Below are 11865 nucleotides of genomic sequence, written 5' to 3'. Positions count from 1 at the left end.
AGGTTAGATAGATACTGACTCAGCACGGTAGGGTACAGCAGGGTTAGAGAGATACTGTCTCAGCACGGTAGGGTACAGCAGTTAGATAGATACTGACTCAGCACGGTAGGGTACAGCAGGGTTAGAGAGATACTGTCTCAGCACGGTAGGGTACAGCAGGGTTAGAGAGATACTGTCTCAGCACGGTAGGGTACAGCAGGGTTAGAGAGATACTGACTCAGCACGGTAGGGTACAGCAGGGTTAGAGAGATACTGACTCAGCACGGTAGGGTACAGCAGGGTTAGAGAGATACTGTCTCAGCACGGTAGGGTACAGCAGGGTTAGAGAGATACTGACTCAGCATTTTATTTGCCACATGCGCCGAATACAACAGGTGTAGACATTACAGTGAAATGTTTACTTACAGCCCTTAACCAACAATGCATTTATTTGTTAATAAAAAAGTAAAATAAAACAACAACAACAAAAAGGTGTTGAGAAAAAAAGAGCAAAAGTAAAATAAAATAACAGTAGGGAGGCTATATATACAGGGGGGTACCGGTGCAGAGTCAATGTGCGGGGGCACCGGCTAGATGAGGTAATATGTACATGTGGGTAGAGTTAAAGTGACTATGCATAAATAATTAACAGAGTAGCAGCAGCGTAAAAAGATGGGGCGGGCAGTGCAAATAGTCTGGGTAGCCATGATTAGCTGTTCAGGAGTCTTATGGCTTGGGTGTAGAAGCTGTTAAGAAGCTTTTTGGACCTAGACTTGGTGCTCCGGTACCGCTTGCCGTGTGGTAGCAGAGAGAACAGTCTATGACTAGGGTGGCTGGAGTCTTTGACAATTTTGAGGGCCTTCCTCTGAAGTATACAATCATGTGTGAGCTGTTTTTTATCAAGATAATTTTTCACATGTTAAGCTACCCCTTGTTTTACCTTTCTAAATAGCTACATTGGCCTTGAGTTTCTTTCTCATTTTTATAATGGTGCTAAAATAAACTTCAGAATATATGAGCTATAAGGTCTTTCTTTCAGCCAATTAGAAACAAGACATACCATAAATCCCTCCCACCTCTGCGAAGACGGAAGTCCGCCTGTTGTTCGACCTGTTCAGATTGGATTCTATTTCTCTGAGACATATCTAAATCAGGTGGGTTATCTCTTACAAACAGCATTTGCATTACAGCAGAAATATTAATAATTTGATGGCCAACGTATCATTTGGCGAGTTAGCAATTCCTACATTTAGCTTACTAGTAGAGTCACGTGCTATTTGCTAATCGGGATAAATTATTTTAGTTTATTTAAATGATTTGATAACTAATATAGCTAGGTATCAAATAACGTTTTTTATTATAGCTAGGGATGATCAGAGGTTTGATGACGGATAGGACACTGACACTGCAGTCAGGTAACGGGAAACCGGGTGCTTTTAGCAACGCGGGTGTATTTACAACATTAGGAACACCTGCTCTTTCAGACTGACCAGGTGAAAGCTATGATCCCTTATTGATGTCACCTGTTAAATCCACTTCAATCAGTGTAGATGAAGGGGAGGAGACAGGTTAAAGAAGGATTTTTAAGCCTTGAGACATTGGGTGTTTCTCAATATGGAACTACCGTGCTCCACACTCATGCTCCGAGTGCATTCTCCGACCACGTTCTCTTGTGAGGAGGAGAGTACATTTGAGAAGCTCCAATTTGCGTACTCGGAGCACGGTAGCATGCATTTTGAGAAACATTGATTGTGTATTTGTGCCATTCAGAGGGTGAATGGGCAAGACAAAAGATGTAGGTGCCAGGTGTCATGTAAAAATCGTCCCAGTGTGAAATAGTTCCCAAGTTGTCCAAAGCGAAAGGGTTATCACTTGACTTACCCACTAAAATTGTAAAGGACTTAGATAAGATTCTTTATAATTTTATTTGGAGGAACAAGCCTCACTCTACGGAAATATATTCTCAGTAATACCCAAGAACAAGGAGGTCTTGAGGTTTTAGATTTCAATACTCTAAATAATAATTGTAAAATAAATTGGATTCTGAAGTATATTAAGAACCAGAACAGTATTTGGAATGTCTTCCCTAAGTATTTATTTGACTCTGGTGGTGGTTTAGAATTTCAGCTTGTGTGTAATTTTGATGTTGATAAAATCCCAGTAAAATTGGCCAAATTCCATATGCAGGCACTTTTAGCTTGGATGTTTTTTACATTTATTTGTATTTCACCTTTATTTAACCAGGTAAGAAGCCAGTTGAGAACAAGTTCTCATTTACAACTGCGACCTGGCCAAGATAAAGCATAGCAGTGCGATTAAAAACAACAACACAGAGTTACATATGGAATAAACAAAACATAAAGTCAATAACACAATAGAAAATCTATATACAGTGTGTGCAAATGTAGTAAGTTATGGAGGTAAGGCAATAAATAGGCCATAGTGCAAAATAATTACAATTTAGTATTAACACTGGAGTGATAGATGTGCAGAAGATGATGTGCAAATAGAGATACTGGGGTGCAAATGAGCAAAATAAATAACAATATGGGGATGAGGTAGTTGGGTGGGCTAATTTCAGATGGGCTGTGTACAGGTGCAGTGATCGGTAAGCTGCTCTGACAACTGATGCTTAAAGTTAGTGAGGGAGATAAGAGTCTCCAGCTTCAGAGATTTTTGCAGTTCGTTCCAGTCATTTGCAGCAGAGAACTGGAAGGAATGGCGGCCAAAGGAGGTGTTGGCTTTGGGGATGACCAGTGAGATATACCTGCTGGAACGCATACTACGGGTGGGTGTTGCTATGGTGACCAATGAGCTAAGATAAGGCGGGGATTTGCCTAGCAGTGATTTATAGATGACCCGGAGCCAGTGGGTTTGGCGACGAATATGTAGTGAGGGCCAGCCAACAAGAGCGTACAGGTCACAGTGGTGGGTAGTATATGGGGCTTTAGTGACAAAACGGATGGCACTGTGATAGACTACATCCAATTTGCTGAGTAGAGTGTTGGAGGCTATTTTGTAAATGACATCGCCGAAGTCAAGGATCGGTAGGATAGTCAGTTTTACGAGGGCATGTTTAGCAGCATGAGTGAAGGAGGCTTTGTTGCGAAATAGGAAGCCGATTCTAGATCTAACTTTTGATTGGAGATGCTTAATGTGAGTCTGGAAGGAGAGTTTACGGTCTAACCAGACACCTAGGTATTTGTAGTTGTCCACATATTCTATGTCAGACCCGCCGAGAGTAGTGATTCTAGTCGGGCGGGCGGGTGCCAGCAGCGTTTGATTGAAGAGCATGCATTTAGTTTTACTAGCGTTTAAGAGCAATTGGAGGCTACGGAAGGAGTGTTGTATGACATTGAAGCTCGTTTGGAGGTTTGTTAACACAGTGTCCAATGAAGGGCCAGATGTTTACAAAATGGTGTCGTCTGCGTAGAGGTGGATCTGAGAGTCACCAGCAGCAAGAGCGACATCATTGATATACACAGAGAATAGAGTCGGCCCGAGAATTGAACCCTGTGGCACCCCCATAGAGACTGCCATAGGTCCAGACAACAGGCCCTCCGATTTGAGACATTGGGTGTTTCTCAATATGGAACTACCGTGCTCCACACTCATGCTCCGAGTGCATTCTCCGACCACGTTCTCTTGTGAGGAGGAGAGTACATTTGAGAAGCTCCAATTTGCGTACTCGGAGCACGGTAGCATGCATTTTGAGAAACATTGATTGTGTATTTGTGCCATTCAGAGGGTGAATGGGCAAGACAAAAGATGTAGGTGCCAGGTGTCATGTAAAAATCGTCCCAGTGTGAAATAGTTCCCAAGTTGTCCAAAGCGAAAGGGTTATCACTTGACTTACCCACTAAAATTGTAAAGGACTTAGATAAGATTCTTTATAATTTTATTTGGAGGAACAAGCCTCACTCTACGGAAATATATTCTCAGTAATACCCAAGAACAAGGAGGTCTTGAGGTTTTAGATTTCAATACTCTAAATAATAATTGTAAAATAAATTGGATTCTGAAGTATATTAAGAACCAGAACAGTATTTGGAATGTCTTCCCTAAGTATTTATTTGACTCTGGTGGTGGTTTAGAATTTCAGCTTGTGTGTAATTTTGATGTTGATAAAATCCCAGTAAAATTGGCCAAATTCCATATGCAGGCACTTTTAGCTTGGATGTTTTTTACATTTATTTGTATTTCACCTTTATTTAACCAGGTAAGAAGCCAGTTGAGAACAAGTTCTCATTTACAACTGCGACCTGGCCAAGATAAAGCATAGCAGTGCGATTAAAAACAACAACACAGAGTTACATATGGAATAAACAAAACATAAAGTCAATAACACAATAGAAAATCTATATACAGTGTGTGCAAATGTAGTAAGTTATGGAGGTAAGGCAATAAATAGGCCATAGTGCAAAATAATTACAATTTAGTATTAACACTGGAGTGATAGATGTGCAGAAGATGATGTGCAAATAGAGATACTGGGGTGCAAATGAGCAAAATAAATAACAATATGGGGATGAGGTAGTTGGGTGGGCTAATTTCAGATGGGCTGTGTACAGGTGCAGTGATCGGTAAGCTGCTCTGACAACTGATGCTTAAAGTTAGTGAGGGAGATAAGAGTCTCCAGCTTCAGAGATTTTTGCAGTTCGTTCCAGTCATTTGCAGCAGAGAACTGGAAGGAATGGCGGCCAAAGGAGGTGTTGGCTTTGGGGATGACCAGTGAGATATACCTGCTGGAACGCATACTACGGGTGGGTGTTGCTATGGTGACCAATGAGCTAAGATAAGGCGGGGATTTGCCTAGCAGTGATTTATAGATGACCCGGAGCCAGTGGGTTTGGCGACGAATATGTAGTGAGGGCCAGCCAACAAGAGCGTACAGGTCACAGTGGTGGGTAGTATATGGGGCTTTAGTGACAAAACGGATGGCACTGTGATAGACTACATCCAATTTGCTGAGTAGAGTGTTGGAGGCTATTTTGTAAATGACATCGCCGAAGTCAAGGATCGGTAGGATAGTCAGTTTTACGAGGGCATGTTTAGCAGCATGAGTGAAGGAGGCTTTGTTGCGAAATAGGAAGCCGATTCTAGATCTAACTTTTGATTGGAGATGCTTAATGTGAGTCTGGAAGGAGAGTTTACGGTCTAACCAGACACCTAGGTATTTGTAGTTGTCCACATATTCTATGTCAGACCCGCCGAGAGTAGTGATTCTAGTCGGGCGGGCGGGTGCCAGCAGCGTTTGATTGAAGAGCATGCATTTAGTTTTACTAGCGTTTAAGAGCAATTGGAGGCTACGGAAGGAGTGTTGTATGACATTGAAGCTCGTTTGGAGGTTTGTTAACACAGTGTCCAATGAAGGGCCAGATGTTTACAAAATGGTGTCGTCTGCGTAGAGGTGGATCTGAGAGTCACCAGCAGCAAGAGCGACATCATTGATATACACAGAGAATAGAGTCGGCCCGAGAATTGAACCCTGTGGCACCCCCATAGAGACTGCCATAGGTCCAGACAACAGGCCCTCCGATTTGACACATTGAACTCTATCTGAGAAGTAGTTGGTGAACCAGGCGAGACAGTCATTTGAGAAACCAAGGCTATTTAGTCTGCCAATAAGAATGCGGTGATTGACAGAGTCAAAAGCCTTGGCCAGGTCGATGAAGACGGCTGCACAGTACTGTCTTTTATCGATCGCGGTTATTATATATCGTTTAGGATCTTGAGCGTGGCTGAGGTGCACCCATGACCAGCTCGGAAACCAGATTGCATAGCGGAGAAGGTACGGTGGGATTCGAAATGGTCGGTGATCTGTTTGTTAACTTGGCTTTCAAATACTTTCGAAAGGCAGGGCAGGATGGATATAGGTCTGTAACAGTTTGGATCTAGAGTGTCACCCCCTTTTGAAGAGGGGGATGACCGCGGCAGCTTTCCAATCTCTGGGGATCTCAGACGATACGAAAGAGAGGTTGAACCGGCTAGTAATAGGGGTTGCGACAATTTCGGCGGCTAATTTTAAAAAGAAAGGGTCCAGATTGTCTAGCCCAGCTGATTTGTAGGGGTCCAGATTGTGCAGCTCTTTCAGAACATCAGCTGTCTGAATTTGTGTGAAGGAGAAGCGGGGGGGGCATGGGCAAGTTGCAGCGGAGGGTGCAGAGCTGGTGGCCGGGTTAGGGGTAGGCACCAGGTGGAAAGCATGGCCAGCCGTAGCAAAATGCTTATTGAAATTATCGTAGATTTATCGGTGGTGACAGTGTTTCCTAGCCTCAGTGCAGTGGGCAGCTGGGAGGAGGTGCTCTTATTCTCCATGGACTTTACAGTGTCCCAAAACTTTTTGGAGTTAGTGCTACAGGATGCAAATTTCTGTTTGAAAAAGCTAGCCTTTGCTTTCCTAACTGCTTGTGTATATTGGTTCCTGACTTTCCTGAAAAGTTGCATATCGCGGGGGCTGTTCGATGCTAATGCAGTACGCCACAGGATGTTTTTGTGCTGGTCAAGGGCAGTCAAGTCTGGGGTGAACCAGGGGCTATATCTGTTCTTAGTTCTGAATTTTTTGAATGGGGCATGCTTATTTAAGATTGAGAGGAAAGCACTTTTAAAGAACAACCAGTCATCCTCTACTGACGGAATGAGGTCAATATCCATCCAGGATACCCGGGCCAGGTCTATTTTGGGCCTCCTGTAGCTCAGTTGGTAGAGCATGGCGCTTGCAATGCCAGAGTTGTGGGTTCGATTCCCACGGGGGGCCAGTATGAAAAATGTATGCACTCACTAACTGTAAGTCGCTCTGGATAAGAGCGTCTGCTAAATGACTAAATTAGAAAGGCCTGCTCGCTGAAGTGTTTTTGGGAGCGTTTGACAGTGATGAGGGGTGGTCGTTTGACCGCGGACCCGTTACGGACGCAGGCAATAAGGCAGTGATCGCTGAGATCCTGGTTGAAGACAGCGGAGGTGTATTTAGAGGGTAAGTTAGTCAGGATGATATCTATGAGGGTGCCCATGTTTACGGATTTAGGGTTGTACCTGGTAGGTTCCTTGATGATTTGTGGGGGTGAAACTCAATATTACAAAGGTGTTCCTAATGTTTTATACACTCAGTGTACACTAGTGTTGCTTTCAATTGTATTGGGTTGCACAAAAACAGTCCCTGGGAAGCCACAAGTTAAATACAATTCCGTTTCACGTTTGGAAAGTCTGTTTCATAATACGAACCTTAAGATATGTTGTCTCAAATTCCCCCGTCATAATGACCAACCGTCCTTCCCACTGTCACAATAAGTTGACATGGAATTGTATTTAACTTGTGGCTTCCCAAGGACTGTTTTTGTGCAACCCAGGATAATTGAAAGCAATACTAGTGCATTCGGAAAGTATTCAGTCCACATTTTGTTACGTTACAGCCTTATTCTAAAATGGATTAAATAAATACAAGTTCCTCATCAATCTACACACAATACCCCATAATGACAAAGCGAAAACAGGTTTTTAGAAATGTTAGCAAATGTATATAAAAAAATATAAAAAATACTTATTTACATAAGTATTCAGACCCTTTGCTATGAGACTTGAAATTGAGCTTTCCATTGATCATCTTTGAGATGTTTCTACAACTTGATTGGAGTCCACCTGTGGTAAATTCAATTGATTGGACATGATTTGGAAAGGCACACACCTGTCTATATAAGGTCCCATAGTTGACAGTGCATGTCAGAGCAAAAACCAAGCCATGAGGTTGAAGGAATTGTCTGTAGAGCTCCAAGACACAGATCTGGGGAAGGATACCAAAAAATGTCTGCAGCATTTAAAGTCCCCAAGAACACAGTGGCCTCCATCATTCTTAAATGGAAGAAGTTTAGAACCACCAAGACTCTTCCTAGAGCTGGCCAGGCGCCAAACTGAGCAATCGGGGGAGAAGGGCCTTGGTCAGGGAGGTGACCCAGAACCTGATGGTCGCTCTGACAGAGCTCTAGAGTTCCTCTGTGGAGATAGGAGAACCTTCCAGAAGGACAACCATCTCTACAGCACTCCACCAATCAGGCCTTTATGGTAGAGTGACCAGACGGAAGCCACACCTCAGTAAAAGGCACATGACAGCCTGCTTGGAGTTTGCCAAAAGGCACCTAAAGAACTCTCAGACAATGAGAAACAAGATTCTCTGGTCTGATGAAACCAAGATTGAACTCTTTGGCCTGAATGCCAAGCGTCACATCTGGACGAAACCTGGCACCATCCCTACGGTGAAGCATGGTGGTGGCAGCATCATGCTGTGGGGATGTATTTCAGTGGCAGGGACTGGGAGACTAGTCAGGATCGAGGGAAAGATGAACAGAGCAAAGTACAGAGAGTTCCTTGATGAAAACCTGCTCCAGAGCACTCAGGACCTCAGACTGGGGCGAAGGTTCACCTTCCAACAGGACAACGTCCCTAAGCACACAGCCAAGACAATGCAGGAGTGGCTTCGGGACAAGTCTCTGAATGTCCTTGAGTGACCCAGCCAGAGCCCGATAGAACGTCTCTTGAGAGACCTGAAAATAGCTGTGCAGCGACGCTCCCCATCCAACCTGACAGTGCTTGAGAGGATCTACAGAGAAGAATGGGAGAAACTCTCCAAATACAGGTGTCCCAAGCTTGTAGCGTCATACCCAAGAAGACTCAAGGCTGTAATCTCAGCCAAAGGTGCTTCAACAAAGTACTGAGTAAAGGGTCTGAGTACTTATGTAAATGTGATATTTCCGTTTTTCATTTTTAATACATTTGCAAAAATTTCAAAAAACTGTTTTTGCTTTGTCATTATGGGATATTGTTTGTAGATTGATGAGGGGAAACGCTATTTAATCAATTTTAGAATAAGGCTGTAATGTAACAAAATGTGGAAAAAGTCAAGGGGTCTGAATACTTTCCAAATGCACTGTATGTAAATACACCCGTGTTGCTGAAAGTACCTATCTGAGGCAAGACCTCCTCCAAGGACACGGAGTCTGTTGATGAGGGAGTCTGTTGATGAGGGAGTCTGTTGATGAGGGTTGGGAGGGAGAGTGTTGCTGTTGTGTGTGTGTGTGTGTTGTGTGTGTGTGTGTGTGTCGAAGGTACCTTGGAGTGTTGAGTGGTAGGTAGGTTGTAGCGTAGACATATACTCTATAGAAAGGGCTTAACCTTTAACCCTGGAAATGTGAACTAATGTTGCCAGGTCACCTATTATACCATCTATAGATTATATTTCTACGGGTTGTAGTGACTAGACTACTAGACTGTTCTCTCTCACTGTCATCTCTCACTGTCATCTCTCACTGTCATCTCTCACTGTCATCTCTCACTGCCATCTCTCACTGTCATCTCTCACTGTCATCTCTCACTGTCATCTCTCACTGTCATCTCTCACTGTCATCTCTCACTGCCATCTCTCACTGTCATCTCTCACTGTCATCTCTCACTGTCATCTCTCACTGTCATCTCTCACTGTCATCTCTGTATGTATTGAAGGGCAGACCAGTGTGTGTTTATGGGAGCCAGAGGAGACTCAGGTTTAGTGTGACTGACTACCATGTTTGTTTGTGGGTTGAACGGAAGGTTTCTGCTCTTTCTGTGTTGTTATTGTGCAGACAGTAGACAGAACGGTAGGGTTGGCTGATATTTGGGGAGACTTCTTCTACGATATGCTACTCTAAAAATATCTTGATGTATACGATACAATCGTTTTGCACCGTTAATGACTAAATCATTATAGACTGTGACTAAATCATTATAGACTGTGACTAAATCATTATAGACTGTGACTAAATCATTATAGACTGTGACTAAATCATTATAGACTGTGACTAAATCATTATAGACTGTGACTAAATCATTATAGACTGTGACTAAATCCAGACTGTCATTATTTTGCTAATTTATTATATAATGGTCGCATTCTCATTAAGTAATCTTCGTATGATGAAAAAATAAGGCTTAGCCTAGTTAATTCATTTAGACTTCATTTGACAGATTGATAGTCTAACTGATAAAACTGCACAGTTTTGATTTGTAAAGTTCAAATAAGTATATTTTTGTAAATCATGATATATCATCTTGCACATCACTATATCATCAATGTCAAATATCACAATGTTCAATTTAATAATATCTGCCCAACCCTACAGACCAGTGCCATGGTTGCTGGCGTCACGATCCGAAGGTACCAGGATGATGACAAGGAGTCCGTGAAGGAGATCTTCACCCTGGGGATGAGCGAGCACGTCCCCTCCTCCTTCATGCACCTCCTCAAACAGCCCCTGACCCAGATGACCCTGATGGTCACGTTCTGCGCCCTGCTGGCCAGCTCCAAGTCCATCCTGCTGCCTGTAGTAGCGGTCACTCTCCTCCTGGCCGGGGCCAAGCAGCTGGTGGGCTACCTCTTCAACAGCTACATCGACACCTCCCTTAAGAAGGACCTCAACCACATCCAGGAGACCTACCTGGAGAACAAGGACTCGTGTTTCTGGGTGGCTGAGAGCGACGGCCGGGTGGTGGCAACGGTGGCCTGCCTGCCCGCGGAGAGGGAACCAGGCTACATGGAGCTGAAGAGGTTGTCTGTACGCCGGACACACCGGGGTATGGGCATCGCCAAGGCCCTCAGCAGGACAGTGGCAGACTTCAGCAGGGAGAGAGGCTTCCCTGCTGTCATCCTCTACACGTCTGTAGTGCAGACTGATGCACAGAGGCTGTATGAGAACATGGGCTACACACGGATCAGAGAGTTCGTCATCCCTGAGCCCATCGCCAAAATCACCAACTTTACTCTGATAGAGTACAGACTGGACTTACTGCAGGGGGGGGGGGAATAGGAGGAGGACTGAAAGGACAGTAGGACGCAGACAGACAGACAGACAGACAGACAGACAGACAGACAGACAGACAGACAGACAGACACATATCTACAGTTCATTCGGAAAGTATTCAGACCCTTTACTCAGTACTTTGTTGAAGGGTCAATAACGTATAAGGTTTTAAAAAGGTAAACATTTTGAAAAGGGAAAACTATTTAATTTCAAACACTTTATGTTCCCTTGAGTGTTACGTATGCACGTTCAGGGTTTGTCGCAAAAAATGGTTGTTAATTTTCATTTTTTTATGCGATTTGTTAAATTGACCTCCAAAAAAAAAGTGATTTGGTGCGACCATGAATCAAAAATAAAAAAATGTTTTCGGACCATTATTTCAAGCAAATAAGAGTAAAATATGAATATATGCATATCTCAAATATTCAACATTAAAGAAGTTATAAGTTACAGTATAATAAATATCTATTTTTTTCACTTTTCACTGGACGAACCCTCATTTTGAATGACTCAACTACAACTTCTGTTAAATAAATGAAAACCAGTCTCTTATAGAAAAAAATTAACATTAAAAACACTGGTTGTACCGAATGAACATTGCTGGTCGCACCGCATGACTATTTTGATATGGTGTAATGTTTTGGGCAGATTCTCCGTTCCCCTCTTAATCAAACACGGTTTATTATTCAACAACGATGCCTTTTAATGCTTAATAAAATACAAAAAATGTGACTCAAATGATTATCACGCAGAAACATTTCATTTAGAACATGACAATTAACTTCTAAAAACAGGATTAAAATGATGCATTATGATTAATTTTTAAAACAATGTTAAAAACAGTGTTAAGAATCATTGTAATAAATTAATAGTAAAGTAATTGAAATACAATAATTAAACATTAAAATATAAAATGCATAAAAAAGTGTTTTTCTACATTTGTATTTGTATTTATTATGGATCCCCATTAGTTCCTGCCAAGGCAGCAGCTACTCTTCCTGGGGTTTATTATGGATCCCCATTAGTTCCAGCCAAGGCAGCAGCTACTCTTCCTGGGGTTTAT

General features: G+C 42.8%; 1 protein-coding gene across 1 annotated transcript; it reads left to right on the top strand.

Moving 5' to 3' along the window:
- Nucleotides 1–1056: 1056 nt before the first annotated feature.
- On the top strand, nucleotides 1057–11286 carry LOC311145734 (putative N-acetyltransferase CML1). Its single transcript, XM_084182021.1, has 2 exons — nucleotides 1057–1133; nucleotides 10125–11286. The coding sequence occupies exon 2, from the start codon at nucleotides 10134–10136 to the stop codon at nucleotides 10806–10808; it is 675 nt and encodes a 224-aa protein (XP_084038147.1). The 5' UTR covers nucleotides 1057–1133; nucleotides 10125–10133; the 3' UTR covers nucleotides 10809–11286.
- Nucleotides 11287–11865: the final 579 nt, after the last annotated feature.

This window comes from Coregonus lavaretus, assembly GCF_964263955.1.
Source record: "Coregonus lavaretus genome assembly, chromosome: 18".
NCBI classification, from domain to species: domain Eukaryota; kingdom Metazoa; phylum Chordata; class Actinopteri; order Salmoniformes; family Salmonidae; genus Coregonus; species Coregonus lavaretus.
This window is presented reverse-complemented; position numbering and strand designations above follow the sequence as displayed.

Bases quoted from the DNA above. Each gene is read 5' to 3' on its own strand.
- LOC311145734 (XM_084182021.1), top strand. From the start codon at position 10,134: ATGGTTGCTGGCGTCACGATCCGAAGGTACCAGGATGATGACAAGGAG.